At 34.1% G+C, this 18,011-nt stretch overlaps 1 protein-coding gene across 2 annotated transcripts in view; it reads left to right on the plus strand.

Annotated features, from left to right (window-relative positions):
* LOC111054806 overlaps window positions 1-18,011 on the plus strand; it is a 724,817-nt gene that overhangs the window by 192,496 nt on the left and 514,310 nt on the right. For both annotated transcript variants that reach the window (XM_039419907.1, XM_039419906.1), the window contains exons 3-4: window positions 10,819-10,996; window positions 13,176-13,353. In XM_039419907.1, the coding sequence (XP_039275841.1) occupies window positions 10,819-10,996; window positions 13,176-13,353 (356 nt within the window). The remainder of the gene's footprint in view (window positions 1-10,818; window positions 10,997-13,175; window positions 13,354-18,011) is intronic.

An 18,011-nucleotide genomic window follows, 5' to 3' on the forward strand; every position in this document is an offset into this window, starting at 1 on the left:
TTCTTCTTCTTCTTCTTCTTCTTCTTTTTCTGTGATATTGCTAAACAACACCTCTTTGTGACAGTATGAATCACAACTCACAACTGAACTATTGACAATTGCTTCAAGAAATTCTATAAATGGAAATGAGTCATGTAGACATGTGCGCATGTCATATTTACAATTTACTCGAGAACAAAGAAAAAAATCTAAATTGAAACCCCCTGCAACAGCCATATACCAAGTGTCGAGAGTATTTAGGATAGTAGGATAGTAATAAGCATATAGCTTTTATTGGTGGACAGCCCCTTACAGGTGGAACCATTTTGTCATATGAGCCATGACATTGGATACATGGACCCTACAATTTTAGGTGGACTCCGAGCCACCATGGAAGACACTAGTGCAGTGGGCATGGACCCTACAACTTTTAGGTGAACTCCAAGCCACCATGTAAGACACTAGTGCAGTGGGTGTGCACTAGGTGCAGTTGTATCTAACTATATGTGTCATAAATTTTTTTCTCTCTCTTCTTCTTCTCTTGATTACCTACTCTTAACACTACAGTAATAGATAATAGAGATAATATTAGGAAGAACTACAATAGCGAGAAAATCAATTCAATGACAATTGAGGAAAGCTGCTTGACTGGTCAGTATGGGTTCAACACCTGTGATATAGTGCCTGAACAAAATACTAAATAATCTAACTAATAAATCTAAAATCTAAAATAATACTAACTAATCAATAGTTAGAGTGCTAATATTAATATTTAATTTCAATAGCCTATTAGATGCACAAAAATATTGTGTGTGTCTGTGAAATCAATACTTGGTCACTGAGCGCTGTGTGCGCGCTAAGCAGTAAGTGTAATTTGAATGCCAAAAGCAGCAGCAGGGTAAAAGGAGGAAATCAATAGTGTTGATGGTACTACTTCTAAATATTAAATTTCAATAGCCAATTTCATACTACACCAAACAATTGAGTGTGTGTGTCTGTGAAATCAAATCAATACTTGGTCACTAAGCGCCGTGCACGCGTACCCCTGCTTATGGCGGGAAAAAAAAAGATTTGAGGTTGAAAAATCTAGTTTGAGGTTAGAAGAAAGAAAAAAGGAGGGGAATTTGTTGTGGCGGGAAGTTTCAAGGTCAAGTGACGTCACTGAACAGCTGATCACTAACCAACTGTCATGTCACCCCCAACTCTGCCAAGGCCGGGGACAGGGTGGGGACAACGCTGGGGTGAGGGGCGGGGAGTGGGCAAGATAGATTCAAATCAGCTGATTGGAATCTATGTTTCCCCTTTTTATTCTACTTATATTCCAAGGTTTGTTGCAATCCATTCTGCAGTTTTACAGAAATTGTGATCAGTGAGTCAGTGAGATAAGAATTTTATAAGTATAGATAAGTTATTCATAAGCTATTTACATATTAGATTACTTCCTTGATATCAATTTCGTCATATTCTGATAGGAATTTTGTTATCAATTCGAATCTTAATCTTTCTTGATTCGAAATTGATACTTACTCACCTCATAGTAATTGTTTCGAGTGTTTGTGTTTTGTTTCAATGTGGAAATCAGTGAAAAATTGGAAAGTTGCACATAACCTTTATTTGGACAGTTTATTCATGAAATTGGGATGAAAAGAAGTTTTGAACTGTAGTCTGTTTTTTCCCTTAAGTTGATTGTGAATGATAAATAAATAATTAATAAAAGCTGTAGTTGAGTTACCAAATTTGGCGACCATATTTCGAAACATTGCAGTATTCATGGAACATCTGGAAGAATAGCTTCAGAAAGTGACCGGATGATATCAAAAGAAATTCAAAACGATCTCTCCAAACATATGGTTGTTGAATGTATTGTTCATTGTGAGGTGATAGAAATGTGACTAATTTCTTCAGCTTCTGTTGTATTGGTTCCACTTTTGCTCAATGATTGTACGCAGCCATGGCCTTGAGAGAGCCAGTTGCACTGTCTGTTAATTAATGATCAGGACTAAATACCACGAGAACCAATAAGAGAAGCCTTCTATTAAGAATAACCCCTGCTCTGATTACTTCTCATGAGATTCAATCCTGATTGAAATTGGACAGGCTTTTGTGCAACTGGGCCTGATATTTTTTTGTTTCAGAATCACAAGCTCACAAGCGAATACTGAAGTTGTAAATTTAAGAAGAAATTAAATTGAGTTACATGTTAGTTTACATCCAAATTTCCATCCCTAAGCTTTCAAAGAAAGAGATGAAAGAAAGGGATCATATAATGGTAGTCAATCAAAGTTATTGAATAAACTCTATTCAGATTTATGCAAATTCACATTGAAATGATTTCATTTTATTATTTATGATAGTAAAGTTCAGGACATGAGAGATCGGCCGCTATAAATATTATACTAACTATCATGAATGGACTCATGGAAGAGAGAATCAGTGGATTGGCTGATTTTACACTTCTGGATAAGTGAATCGAAAAGTAAGTGACAGGCTATGCCAAAAATTCCCGAATAAGCAAGAGATCCATGGACACCAGAGTCATCAAATTCCGAATCAGTTTAATCTTCAATTGCATTCAGCAAAAACAAAAATAACATGATCACTGCTAATTTGGTAACTGTCAACGGGAAATATTAATTGCCAATGAATGAAGTCGAGATCGACTAAATAATTTTCATGCCAAGTTGTGGCCTAATCTCAAAGACGATTATAATAATTTTGATAGAATTTAGATTATAATTGTTTCACAAAAATAATCTTATCTATCAATTCCCGTAGCGAAGCACGGGTGCCCTGCTAGTATTGTATATGATACGTAATTCTATCCGTTACCATTAAAGGAGCTATTTCTGATTATATGTTTAGATGTTTAAATGTTCATATGTTTGTATATCTGTATGTGACCGAATCTCGAAAACGACATCAATGATTCCCACAAAATTTGGAACAATGTAGGTTTATGATATGAAAATTTGATCGCACTAGGTCTCAACCGTGAGATGAGGACATTGAAAAGATAAATACGTCCTTGGAAAACAGCTGGAAATTTTGTCTTCTGTCGATACCGTGATGGAAGTGAGTGAACGAGTGCATGTGTGGGATCATTCAGATGATCTAACAAAAGGAAAAATTCAGCAAGAAAAACTTTTTTTTGTTTATTTTTATTTTTTCAGAAAACATGTTTACTTTAGAAAGTCCAAAATGGTAACTAGATGCTGATAGTTTATAATAGTATATAGTATATTGACAAATATTGTAGCAAACATGGTATTCCATTCTAAATAGAATTCATAGTATAAATGAATAATTTTATTTCCATCATAAAATTCACTTGACATTCATTTTAAGTTTTGGAAATTATATGACCACTTTGACAAGTTGTGTGGTCATTGTTAGTAATGTATTTAATTGTAATTACTAAATTGCTAAGACATGGATTAATTTTTTTTTTTTTTTTGAGTTCAGTTCATCACTTTACAGACATTTCAGCGCACGACGTCTGTAGCATCCTGTAAACTTCAATCGCTATTCCTAACAAGCCAAGATAACAAGCAAGAAGCCAAAAATCAATATAACAAGACAACATACATGAGTAGATCTCTGTACAGTACAATGATATACAAACATGCAATTAACAAAAAACAAAGCAGCGAACAAAAACAATACCCAAACCAAAGAACAACTTGATTCATGAACAACATAATCAACTCTAAACAGTAATAAAAAAAACTTGAAACCGGGATAATTCTTAGAACATCAACATCAAAAATTTATTCTTATTATTACATTTCCTGATATCCATTGGCAAACTATTAAAATATTGTGTACCCAAGTAATTAAAAGATTTTTTGAAAATCATTGTACGGTACAAACTTTTCGAGATCTAAAAAAAATTGAAACTGCTCGTCTAGTATTATAAATCAAGTTATCTGTACTCGTATTTCCACTTTTTTCATAGAATAATCGCAGAACCCTGAATACAAAAAGATACTGAACCGGCAAGACATTAATTGTTTTATAAAGTGGAAAAGAGCTTTCACGCCTTGGTTTCTTCAGAACTATTCTTATAAAGTGATTTTGAGTAGTTCTAATTGGTTTTATCAACTTTTTGAAGTTTCCACCACAGCATGTTATGCCATATTGCAAATTCGAGTGTACCAATGCATAGTATAGCATTCCCAACACTTTTTCATCAAAGAAGTTTCACAAGTGATGGAATTTCCAGATTGGCATTGTCATCTTCTTATGCGATTTATTAATTTGGTAATTCTATCTCATTTTGTCGTCAAAGATTAATCCAAGATACCTGAATTGCTGAACTTTCTCTATTTCTTTGTTATCATAGATTAAGTTACAGTCGAAATCGAATGGTCTGGTACTAGAATTTATATATTTTGTTCTTCCAACATTTATTTCCATATTATTTCAAAAACACCAGCCACTCAGCAGCCCAAGGTCCTGAACTACCTTATTGTGAATATCCTGAGGATTTTGACCAGTATAAAAAATTGCTATGTCATCGGCAAATGCAGAAACATTGCCATTGTAATCCTGGCCTAATAAATCATTGATAAATATCAAGAACATGGTTTCCGAAAGTATTGACCCCTGGGGTACCCCCATTTTCACCATTTCCGGTTCACTAAGATGGTCACCAATGTGCACCTGTTGCTTCCTACCCATTAAAAAACTATGAAACCAATTTAGCGCTACTCCTCTTATTCCTATACTTTCCATTTTTTTACTTTCCTTGCCCTATTACCATAGGTAAGGAAAGTATTGCTTTCCAAAAAAAATTAAGGTACCCCAATTTCAAGTTTTCTATACGTTTCAAGGTCCCCTGAGCCCAAAAACATGATTTTTGGGTATTGGTCTGTGTGTGTGTATGTGTGTGTGTGTGTATGTGTGTGTGTGTGTGTGTATGTGTGTGTGTGTGTGTATGTGTGTGTGTGTGTATGTCTGTGAACACGATAACTCCATTCCTAATTAACCGATTGACTTGAAATTTTAAACTTAAGGTCCTTATACCATGGGGACCCGACAATAAGAAATTCAATTCAAGATGGCGGAAAAAATGGCGGATAATTACTAAAATACCATGTTTTTCACGTTTTTCTCGAAAATGGCTCTAACGATTTTCTTCAAATTTATACCATGGATAGCTATTTATAAGCCCTATCAACTGACATGAGTCTCATTTCTGGGAAAATTTCAGGAGCTCCGTATTATTATTGAGAAAAATGACGGATAATCACTAAAAAACCATGTTTTTCACGGTTTTCTCGAAAACGGCTCCAACGATTTTCTTCAAATTCATACCATGGATAGCTATTTATAAGCCCTATCAACTGACATGAGTCTCATTTCTGGGAAAATTCCAGGAGCTCCGTAATATTATTGAGAAAAATTGCGGATAATCACTGAAAAAACATGTTTTTCACGGTTTTCTCGAAAACGGCTCAAACGATTTTCTTCAAATTTATACCATGGATAGCTATTTATAAGCCCTATCAACTGACATGAGGCTCATTTCTAGGAAGATTGCAGGAGCTGCGTGATATTCTCGAGAAAAATGGCGAATAATTACTGAAAAACCATGTTTTTCACGATTTTCTCAAGAATTACTCGACTGATTTATTTAAAATTCATACTCTGTATAGTTATTTATCAGCTCCATCAACTGGCATGAGTCTCCTTTCTGGGAAACTAATGGGGGGTTCACCCCATCCTTCAGAAATGGACTTTGTAACCTCCTTCTCGTGCATGTGGTAGGTAGGTAGAGCAGTCTATAAAAATAACACATAGTCGAGATATTTCATCTGTAGAACAGCTGTTTTGACGATTTTTAAAAAATCATCGGATTTCACAATTTACACAAAGGAAAAAGTACTCTGAAAACAATTATATACACACATATACAGTAGTCTGATCGTAGTTTCAAATAATTATGTTGCCGCCAATCGTCATTATGTTATTTCTCTAAATTATTGTCGTTTAAGAATGAGGCTCCCAGTTTAATGAGCAAGGAAAGTTGTGTGAGTGTACCACACCAGATTTTTTACTTTCCTTGCCCTACTACCATAGGTAAGGAAAGTATTGCTTTCCAAAAAAAATTAAGGTACCCCAATTTCAAGTTTTCTATACGTTTCAAGGTCCCCTGAGTCCAAAAACATGATTTTTGGGTATTGGTCTGTGTGTGTGTATGTGTGTGTGTGTGTATGTGTGTGTGTATGTGTATGTCTGTGAACACGATAACTCCATTCCTAATTAACCGATCGACTTGAAATTTCAAACTTAAGGTCCCTATACCATGAGGACCCGACAATAAGAAATTCAATGGAATTCAATTCAAGATGGCGGAAAAAATGACGGATAATTACTAAAAAACCATGTTTTTCACGTTTTTCTCGAAAATGCTCTAACGATCTTCTTCAAATTTATATCATGGATAGCTATTTATAAGCCCTATCAACTAGCATAAGTCTCATTTCTGGGAAAATTTCAGGAGCTCCGTAATATTCTTGAGAAAAATGGCGGAAAATGACTAAAAAACCATGTTTTTCACGGTTTTCTCGAAAACGGCTCCAACGATTTTCTTCAAATTTATACCATGGATAGCTATTTCTAAGCCCTATTAACTGGCATAAGTTTCCTATCTGGGAAAATTTCAGGAGCTCCGTAATATTCTTGAGAAAAATGGCGTATAATGACTAAAAATCCATGTTTTTCACCGTTTTCTCGAAAACTGCTCTAACGATTTACTTCAAATTCATACCATGGATAGATATTCATAAGCACTATCAACTGGCATGAGTCTCATTTCTGGGAAAATTCCATGAGCTCCGTAATATTCTTGAGAAAAATGGCGGATAATGACCAAAAACCAGGTTTTTCACGGTTTTCTCGAAAACGGCTTTAACGATTTCCTTCAAATTCAAGCCATGGGTAGCTATTCATAAGTCCTATCAAATGACATGAGTTTTTTCCTTGGAAAATTGCAGGAGCTCCGTAATATTCTTGAGAAAAATGGCGGATAATTACTAAAAAACCATGTTTTTCACGATTTTTTCAAAATAACTTGACCGATTTTTTTCAAATTCATTCTCTGTATAGTTATTTATCAGCTCTTTTAACTGGCATGAGTCTCCTTTCTGGGAAACTAATGGGGGGTCCACCCCATCCTTGAGAAATGGACTTTGTAACCTCCTTCTCGTGCATGAGGTAGGTAGGTAGAGCAGTTCATAAAAAGAACACATAGTCGAGATATTTCATCTGTAGAACAGCTGTTTTGACGACTTTAAAAAAATGTCGACTAAAAAAATCATTGAATTTCACAATTTACACAAAGGAAAAAGTACTCTGAAAACAATTATATATACACATATACAAAAGTCTGATCGTAGTTTCGAATATGAGCAAGGAAAGTTGTGTGAGTGTACCACACCAGATTTTTCAATAAAAGCTTATGATCCACTAGGTCAAAAGTTTTTCTATAATCCACAAATAATCCAGTAGTTTTCAATTTATCAATAATATTATCATAAATATAGTTTGCTACTTTTATCAACGCATCTTCGGTTGATTTGCCTTTTTGAAATCCAAACTGTTTGTCACTTATAAAATTCATTCTTTGCAAAAAATTAGTCAATCTTACTTCCATAGTTTTTTCTATTATTTTTGAAAAAACTGAAAGCAAACTAATCGGTCTTATATTATCTATTTTTATTGAGTTTTGCTTTTTGAAGATTGGTACAATAACACTTGATTCGAGATTCTCAGGGAAAATACCTTTTTCAAAACTTGGATTATCAAATGAACAATAAATGGTGCAATATAATTCGAAATATTTAGTATTAAAATTATCGCAACCGGATGACGTTTTAGACTTCAAACTTTTGATTACATTGACAACTTCAGGAACAGTGGTAGGAAACAGATAAAACGAATGACTGTTATTTTCAACTAGGCTTTTATCTTGCACTGATAAGCGTGAAGCAGGTACAGTATCATTTCTATCAACTGCAATTAGAAACTGATTTATTTCTCTAGCTACGTCCTATGACTTTGAAATAATTGTACCATCAGAGAGCTCAACTTGTTCAATACCTTTGTTCTTTTTAACTCCAGTTAGACCATTAATCATCTTCCACTGTTTAGTTGAATCAGCTTGGCTTCCTATGAGCAATTTTGAATAGTAATTATCCTTCTCAGTAATAATATCAGCCTTCAGTATTTGACAGAATGAATTAAAGTACGTTTGAAAAGAATTATCATAGGGTCTTCGCTTTGCAATAGCATAAAGTTGTTTTCTCTTTTTTAGTTTATTCAATAGCTTGAGAGTTATCCACGGACTAATTAATTGCGCTTTAGCTAGTTTTTTATTTACAATTCTAGTTTTTGAACTGGATTCAATTGCATTATTCAATATATCTTCTAGCTTTTGATAACAAAGATTGACGTCACTAATTCTTGCAAAGTATTCATATATTACATCTTTAATTTTATTATTGACTAGTTCGTAATCTATATAGACATTTTTATTACTTTTTCGGAGTCATTTTGTTTTCTATTAAGCTTCCTATAAACAAGACCCAACATACAATGATCGGTGAGATTAACTTCAAATATTGCTGTTTCATATCTGTCAATTCTTCTATCCTTAATAAAAATATGATCTATGCAGGTACTGGTAAATTCTGTTTTTCTTGTTGGTGCATCAATTCATGATAGAAACCCGTTATCGTTCAGTAAATTTACATACTTAGAAGCTTGTGAGTTCCTATTTTATATATTTATGTTCATATCACCCATCAGAATTGTATTCGTATTCAAGAACTGAGTATAATCCGATAATTCCTCTATGAATTCATCCTCACTGAACTGCTGTAGCCTGTACAAACAGCAAATTTTAAAATACGAGTTGTTCAATCTTACACTTAACAATAAAGAATCGGCAGTTCTCATACCATTAACTATACTTTGTTGTGCTGTTATCTCATCTGAAACAAAACACAACACTCCTCCAGATCTGTAATTCGCATTACATGAAGCAATATTGTATCCTGGTATATTATAGAAACTCAGTTCGTCTGCACCTATCCATATTTCGCTAAATATAATAAAGTGCACTTTATTTTTTATTTGTGAAAATTCTAACAAAAAGCTATCGAAGTTATTTCTAATGCTTCTAATATTCGCATAAAGGCAAGCAAATTCAATATTGTTATTTTCGGTAGAATTAAAAAAAGATTAATCCAAACTCATGAATTCGTTCGTAATATTCTCAGTCATATGGACATATAATTATAGTATTTAAACTACCTGATTCTTTTTTCTTCAATCGATTTAACATTACCTAATCATTAAATGCAAGATTACTATTTGGAGTTAACGGAATCACTGATTTTTAGATTTATTCAATCCATTCAATCTACCATCTCTGATACATTTTTCTCCACTTGCCTATCTTACAAAAAACTTACCATCCCTACACCATGCATATTGAAAACCAATTTCCTGACATCTTCTTTTCAACTGTGAAAGAAATTGCCTATTGTCCGGTGATTGATGTTCGTTGATGAACACTCTGCTTTCTGAGAATAAGGGATTAACCTTCTAAGCAGTAAATTTTCCTCCCTGCTTCCTGAATTTGTTGATCCACACATCTCTCTCGAATTTGTTTGAGAATTGGACTACAATGGACGGCACCCTCTCTCTTTTGAACGATGGAATCCTGTGGGCTGAAGTAATGCAGCTGCTGCTGACGTCGACTCCCAGTGCAGCTCCCACGTCTTCCACCACACATTGAATGTCCTCATTAGGTGTGATGGGAATACCACTAATTTCCACATTATTTCGTCGCGAGTACTGCTCGAGGGATCTCACTTTTTCTTGTAGTTCATTCACAGTTTCCTCAAGTCGAAGATTTCTTTCACGTAGCTCCTTATTTTGTTTTTTAATTTCACCCAATTCGTTTTCTATATCCTTTATTGAAACGTTTGTAGAGTCAATACCATCAGAAATGAACTCATTAGACTTTTTAAGTTCAGATAGCTCCTCTTTGAATGATTTCAATTCACTGAATACCTCTTCCTTAAATTTGTCAAACATTTTCACCATAAAGTCTTTTGATATATACTCACTATTGGATGCATCGGAATTCAAGCTCGCGAGGTCGGAAGATTGACTTTGACACTCTTTGCATTTCCACTCCTTTCCCGATCTTGTACATCTTGCATCGAGATCACTGCTGATACACTTAACATGAAAATTTCGATCACATACACCACTACATTTCACTGATGGAACTTTTTCTAAAATTTTCTGATCACAAATGCCACAGACCGCCAGCATATTTATAAAATGAGAATGGAACTCGTTTTAACTGTAAACAATTTTGCCAATAAATACACGCCGGATTGAGAATCGAAAGGTAACACAGAGCAGCACAGAGTTGCGTCTTATCTGTTCGGCTGTCCGAACTGAACTGTATATCTATTTGTAATTGATGATGTGTTTGTTTTTTGAAGTATGAATAAATTTTCATTTTGATGAGAGATGGTTGCTCAACCTAGATTTTGATTTGGACTGTAGTATAAATTTGAAAAGGAACAGTTTTGGGCATAAACCTGTTGTACCTCCTAATATAACTGTAGAAATAATTGTATGACTGAGAAACAGAAATTGAATAAATTAATATAAACTATGAATTCAATTTTTCGTTACAAATTTTCTATGCTTTTACACTCCAGAGCAAAGATCGGTCCCCCGATATTGATCATCAATAAATAAAAGATAAAATTGATTGATAACTGTTCTACCATTTGTTTTTTTTTTTCAAAGATGTACATTACATGAAAATATTCATGATTACAAAGAAGAACATAGGACTGAGATTCACATATATACTATTGGCTCCAACGGACAAGCTGAATATGAGAAAGTAACCAATGAATTTGGTGACTTTTTTGTGCACATCAAAAAAGATCTTTGGAGCTGCAGTCACTCAACTGATACTAAGGTGAGAGCAAGATTCGAAATCAAACCTATTTTATACACAAATATTTATTTAATCATAGTCTATTGACAAAGTAGACAGTCCTGTGTTATAAGAAATTATTATTAAAATTAGAACTTATTTTTGAAATGAATAATCATCTTGAAAAATAAGTTGATTGGATTCTAATAATAATTTTCCATTTAGAGTTTTGTCAATATTATTCGAATATTTATAAAAAATTGAAACTCGTTCTGTTCTCAATCTCCATTCATCTATGTCTGAATCTATCCACAGTATATTCATCTATTCATCTTATTCAAATCCATCCATGCTGATTTAATCCTATCAACGCTTTTTTTACGTTCACCCACCAAAAGTTTTCAAAAATACAAACATTGGTTACAAATGTTGATCCATATGGATTGTAATTAAATAACGTTTTTTGAATCAAATTGTGGTAGCATACTTCCTGATTCGTCACAAAACACAGAAACAATTCTTAGGAACGCTAGGGAAATGCATATGAGCGTACGTTTGGCGAAGCTCTGGAATCATCAACAAAAAATTTTCAGATCCTAGCTTAACTTCTGTACCAATTAGTTCTTGAATAGCTGAGAAAACGCGGAAGAATCCCTGGAAAAATGCAGATGTTGGGCTTATCTTTGCAAGTTTTTAAAACCCGTTCTTCGTGCTCCTCTAGAAGGCCAACTGAACATACATCTATAGATAGACATGGATAGAAACATCAATGTTGATCAAATACGGAGATTATAACGTGAACCTCACTATAATCACAGTGCTATATTTGTGAAATACACTCTATGTTGGATAAACACTTCAATAACATTATTTGTGGTTTCGTGGAAGTGATGTTGCGAAAAGGTAATCCCCAGGGCGATACGCACCCCTTCCACAGCATCGAGATATTACTATTAATCCAGTTACTATATACATTGGTGCATGCAATTTATATTGTGGTTCTGATTTTTTAATATATTATTTGGGTACATAAGAGAAGTCCAGAACCAATTTCTTCATGCAAAATTTCCTTGTGCTAGATGCAGGGTAGGACAAAAACCTCGTATGTTCGACTCCTTTCCAGTTCTCAGCTATCGGACTCCTGCCAAATCTCGTAATCGGACAGAAAAATTTGTTATCGCCTTTTCTTAGATGATAAAATTCTAAATTTTTCTGAATTATTCTGAATTAGATCATTCGGAACTCTCTATCTCCAATGATTACTGAGTTATGAATTATCAAACATGAGTGAAATTTAAAGAAAAAATCAATTTTGATGAATTTTGGTATTTTATGAACAATATCTTTCGATTTTTACCATTTGGATGTATAATTCAAAATCCCTCTTGGTGTATTTTTCTGCTCTACAATCTAATATCAGGTAGAGCACTTTATCTCTCATAGATTTTCATGTACACCTGACAACAATGCTCCTTGTATTGTGAAAAACACCTAATTTTCAGCTTCAACCATCATCACCAACTACATTGTCCTCACATTGACATTTCGTACAATGAGATAAGTTCATGAGATTATGTTCTATGAGAATCACCCGTTAGATGCACTTCATTTCAGTATTTCCTAGTGGAGAGGCGCGCTTAAGGACACCTCAAGGATCAAAATTTCAAACACTTATAACTTTCGACACAATGCTCAGATTTATTTTCATCGTACCACACTTCATTCTTCTCGGCTCGTCAAGACGGTCCAAAATAATGCATCAAAAGTCAAATTCGGTCGAAAAATTTATTGCTGAGTGTACTTAAGCCCATATTCCAATACACAAAAAATGACCAATTTTTTCATTCACATAGATTCAATTTCATTCAGAATTTTATCATCTAAAAAAAAGGCCAGAAAAAATTTTTCTGTCCGATTACGAGATTTGGCAGAAATAGCTGAGAACTGGAAAATGGGCCGAAAATACGAGGTTCTTGGCCCACCCTGAATCTAGCACGAGGAAATTGTGCATGAAGAAATTGGTTCTGGACTTCTCTTATGTACCCAAATAATATAAAAAAAAATCAGAACCACAATATAAATTGCAAGCACACCCCCTTTTTATGTCTATATTGACTGGACTATATGCGTAGCAATAAAATTTGATCATTTAGCTGCTGATTTGTAAAATTCCTGTTGTTTTTTTTTTCTTGAATAATTTGGCGATTATTCTGCTTGACAGTTGAGGTTTTCACGAGTGGTGAATCGACTTTTCGGTGTGAAAGAGATTCAGGACGTAAAATATCACGATGCCATCGAAGTTACAACTAAACACTACTTGGGAATCCAGAAAACTGCTGAAATTATGGAAGTGAAATATATATTCACGAATGAAACACACTCATTCCCTGTCAGATACTGTACGTATAACAAAAAATTCAGTTTGCTCTTGTTTACTGGATTCAATACTATATTAGCTATCCATTTCTACACATATGGAGTGTTACTGTACAGTTTCTCGAGTTCATAATTATTTGAAGGATTAAGATATAAGTTAGAGCTGGTTTTGATGTTTCTGTAAAGGAAAACACTTCAAACTTCTAGAATAATTTCATAGAGCGAAACTCTGTCATAACAAGAGCTAGGAGTAGATGATTAAAAGATAGCTTTCTCAACTAGACCCGACAGTGCTACAACAGGCCATCTTCATCCAAAAACAAATAACACAGCAACTATTATGGATTAATATAATATGGTTCAATATTGCAACAGTTTCCGATAACAAATATCAATAAGAATGACTGACAACGAAATTCTCACTCACTGCATGACGATATAACACTGCAGTGTAATAACACGGCACTATAACACTTAGTTATAGAATACACTGCATCTATAACTAACTAACTATCCATAACCAGAGACAACTGATGCAAGTATAGATACTTACGCTCATCTTTTCTCTATGCTATATAAAAGGTAACCAACATGGACTCACGGTTGGGTCAAGTGGAGAAAGTCATTCTCTATTCAACTACCGCAGCACTTTTGTTATGGCAAAATTTCACACCAACAACCTATTGCGATTAAAAGACTCTAAACAGACTAATAAAAATGTGTTTTGCTTTGGAACAACATCAAAACCAGCTATCAAGCTTTGTACCTTTTTTCATATGATTTTTACTAGCAGGTTACCCGTGCTCCGCAAGGGACTGATTGGAAACATGACTAACTGAAAACTTGAAGAATTTGAGATAGGCCTAAAATCTGAATAGGCCTATCATTGTCTGTAAATTGGGAATCTATATGCATAGTTTCAAGTTAATCAGTCCAGTGGTACAGACGTGAGGATGCGTCATTCGTGTATTTCCTATACCGTACATGAGCAAGTTCTTCCATTTTATCAAAGAATACTGTTGGAAGTTGTAAAGTAACTCTCGGAACACTCTGGAAATTGATAAGGATAATGTGAGAAAAAGAAAAGATGCCAAATGACTGGCAGGAGGCAATAGTTTTTCCCATACACAAAACAGGAGAGAACGAAGAATGCGACAACTTTAGAGGAATTTCTCTTCTCAGCATTCCCTATAAAGTCTTATCTAAAATGAAAGGCAGGTCAACAACAAATCAAATATTTATTCTCAAAGAAATTATATCAGAATACTGTACTGGGAACTCAACAAAGTTATTTGCTTCATTTATCGACTTTCAAAAAGCTTATGATAGCATGAACAGTGAGAAACTGTGGGTCAGGATGAAGAAGTTTGGAATCCCAAAAAACCTAGAAAACCTGGCCAGGTCAAGTATAGCAGGAGCTACATGTTTGGTACGAGTGGATGAGCAAGTCTCTGAGTCTTTCAGGAGTACGACAGGGTGATGGGCTCTCGCCAATTCTCTTCAATATAGTCATCGAGGAAGCACTCCATAAAATTACAAAAAGGTATAAAGGAATAAAAATTGGATCTGGAATCAACACACTAGCGTTTGCTGATGACATGGTGATTTTCACAGGAAGAATAGGTGACTTAAGTCAATTGGCAAAAGTGTTTATAGAGGAAGCGAGGAAAATTTGACTGGAAGTAAATAATATAAATACAGAATATGTACTGTTTTTTCGACAGAGGCTGGCTCAAACAGCACTCTGGTTTGTGGACTGTATCAATTACATGGAGAACTTTTTTGGGTTGCCTGGCGTCGGGTAGCGAGTTGAAGAAATCGAGGTAACAGAGACCAAGGTCCTCCCCAAGTGAACGATCAATACTTTGAAAAGTAGACACTTAAAGTATTTAGGCATTGTAATTTCTGAACAAAACACAGAAGTAACAGAAATACAGAATTAGCTAAACCTTGCAAACAGATGTTTCTATGCATGCAACAAACTTATGTCCTCTAAATTGTTATTACATGCTACAAAAATTGAGATCTATGAAACCAATATTGCTCTACGGTACTGAAACATGGAAGTTAAGAATTAAAAGGGAGAGAAGAAAACTGAATGTATTTGAGAAGAAGGTCCTCAGAAAAATCCATGGACCTATGAATGAGGAAGAAGAGTGGTGGTAGAGACACATCAGAGAACTTCGAGACCTTTATAGGGAGCCAGATCTAGTATGCAAGTTCAAGTTCAAAAGGATCAGATGGACTGCGCATGTATTGAGAAGAAAAGATGACTCCAATCTCAATCAAGTGTTTAAAATAAATCCAGAAGGACGACGACCGAGAGGAAGACTACGACGTAAATGGTGGAGTCAAGTGAAGGCCTATATGGAGAGAATTGGAGCAACCGAGGAGGACGCGGAGAATGGAGAGGGAAGGTGCTTTGTTGGTGCGGCTGAATATCTACTTAGATATGTAATGATCATGGCAGTAATAATGGAAAGAATAATTCAAACATGATAAATGAGAACCTCATAGAAAGATCATCTTCCTGCAAAGATTATGATAGAATAAAAATAAAATATATAATCGATAAGATTTAAATTCTATGCATAAATTAATATAGTCATAGAGACGTGTGCTATTGCTATAGTCATAGAGCTATATAGTCATAGAGACGAGTGCATAGTGCTATCATTATTACTTGTAATTTTCAAAACGTTAAATTTTTCTGACTCTATATTGAAAAAAAAATTGTAACATTTTTTCTAGACCAAGACCAACATTCTTTATGTGAAGTGCTGCAAAAGTGAATAGCCTCGTTTCAGACAATTATTCATAGAGATTCTGGGAAAATAATACAATCGGAGTTTACTTTGTCTATCCTAGTTGTGATAATTATTATTATGATCTGTGTAATAATTAAAATGAATAATTAAAATATATCCATAGACTATTAGCAATGTCAAATTGAATCGATGTTACAACTAAAAAAATAATACAATTTTTAACCACACTTTAAAGAACTAAGTGTACCAAAATGGTCCATCCAGAAGATTATGATAGATTATTTATTTATTTATAAGGTTAGCAAAAAAAATACAAGAATCGGAAAAGAAAAAACAGGCTATTGCCTAAAACTTCTTCAATTTCCTAATTTAGTTCTAAATTTTCCAAATATAATAGGTTATGTCCATTCAAATTTCTACACCAAATCACAATCTAAAATATAAATTAGAATAAAACTAACAATTTCAAATTTGGATGGGTTAATAATAAAAGTTTCCTAAAAACATGAAACAAACTATAAATTCACAAAATAAAGAATAAAAACACTTAAATTTTGAGCTCGAAAATATCACAATTATGATGTGATTATTATTTATTATGATGTTCATGTTTTTAAGATCTGGAATTTCACACTTTATAAAGCTCTTATGTGGATTCATTCACATAGGAGTGACTCTCCCAATGTAAGAACTGGAATTCCATTTTCTAGAATAGTTCTTATATGTGGATTCATAAACATAGAGGATATTCTGCACCAATCTAACTGCACTGATCACATAGGATATATTCTTCATTCCTCCATAAAATTACTATAGAGTTATTTTTCACATAGTAGGTATTCACCAGGTTGTAGAGCTTCGAATTCTGAAGAAAATGATACGAAAAACGCAAAATTGGTAATGTTGACACATAGGAGGTTCCCTAAGACCAGCGACGTTATATAAGTTACTAAATTTATTTTTTATTTGCTATTCGTCGCTGATCTTAGGGAACCTCCTATGTGTCAACATGTTCAATTTTGCATTTGTGGTATCATTTTCTTCAGAATTTAAAGCCCTACAACCTGGTGAATACCTTCTATGTGTAAAATAATTCTAAAGTCATTTTATGGAGATATAAAGTAAATATCTCATTTGATCAGTGCAGATTGATTGGTGCAGAATATCTTCTATGTTTATGAATCCACACAAAAAAGCTTTTCAAAAAAAAAATTGAATTCCAGTTTTAACATTGGGAGAGTGACTCCTATGTGGATGAATCCACATAAGAGCTTTTTAAAAGTGTAAAATTCCAATAACAAGTAATAACAATAGCACTAGTTCACTCATCTCTATGAATACATTAATTTATCAATAAGGGACCTTTAAACATTTCGTATACTAATTCAACTTTAGTAACTTAGTAGATTAAAATATAAATTTAAAGAAAACTGAAATTCCCAGCTGGATCCTTACAGAGAAAATATGGCCTCACATTTCAATGTAAAGATACAACCGAAAATCTATTACTCAAACCAAAATTAATAAAATTAGTAATCTATCCAATCCCAATAATATCTCAAAATTACGATTTAACAAACGTCTCATTCCGCACGTTTTACACCCTTCCCCTTTTTTGAAAGTCTATAATTATTAAAACCCATTCTGTCACATCCGGAGTTCCTGGGACGTTCATTTAATTTGGAAAAAGTTGTTACCTTATAGCTGTTTCTTCAAATTGAATATAGGCTCGGTGATCGAGCTCTACACGTCCAGATGGGACAGGAGACAGCATATTCCAAGCTTCTAGGACGGCCATCGATTCAGAGGCGTCTCAGCAGCTTAAAGACACACGTTCATGAATCCGTAAATTGATGGATTCGTACGTTGATCCCATCCTTTGATGTTCCCGTACTTACACCGCTTCAGTAGCG

Source organism: Nilaparvata lugens, chromosome 2 (assembly GCF_014356525.2).
Source record: "Nilaparvata lugens isolate BPH chromosome 2, ASM1435652v1, whole genome shotgun sequence".
Taxonomy (NCBI): Eukaryota; Metazoa; Arthropoda; class Insecta; order Hemiptera; family Delphacidae; genus Nilaparvata; species Nilaparvata lugens.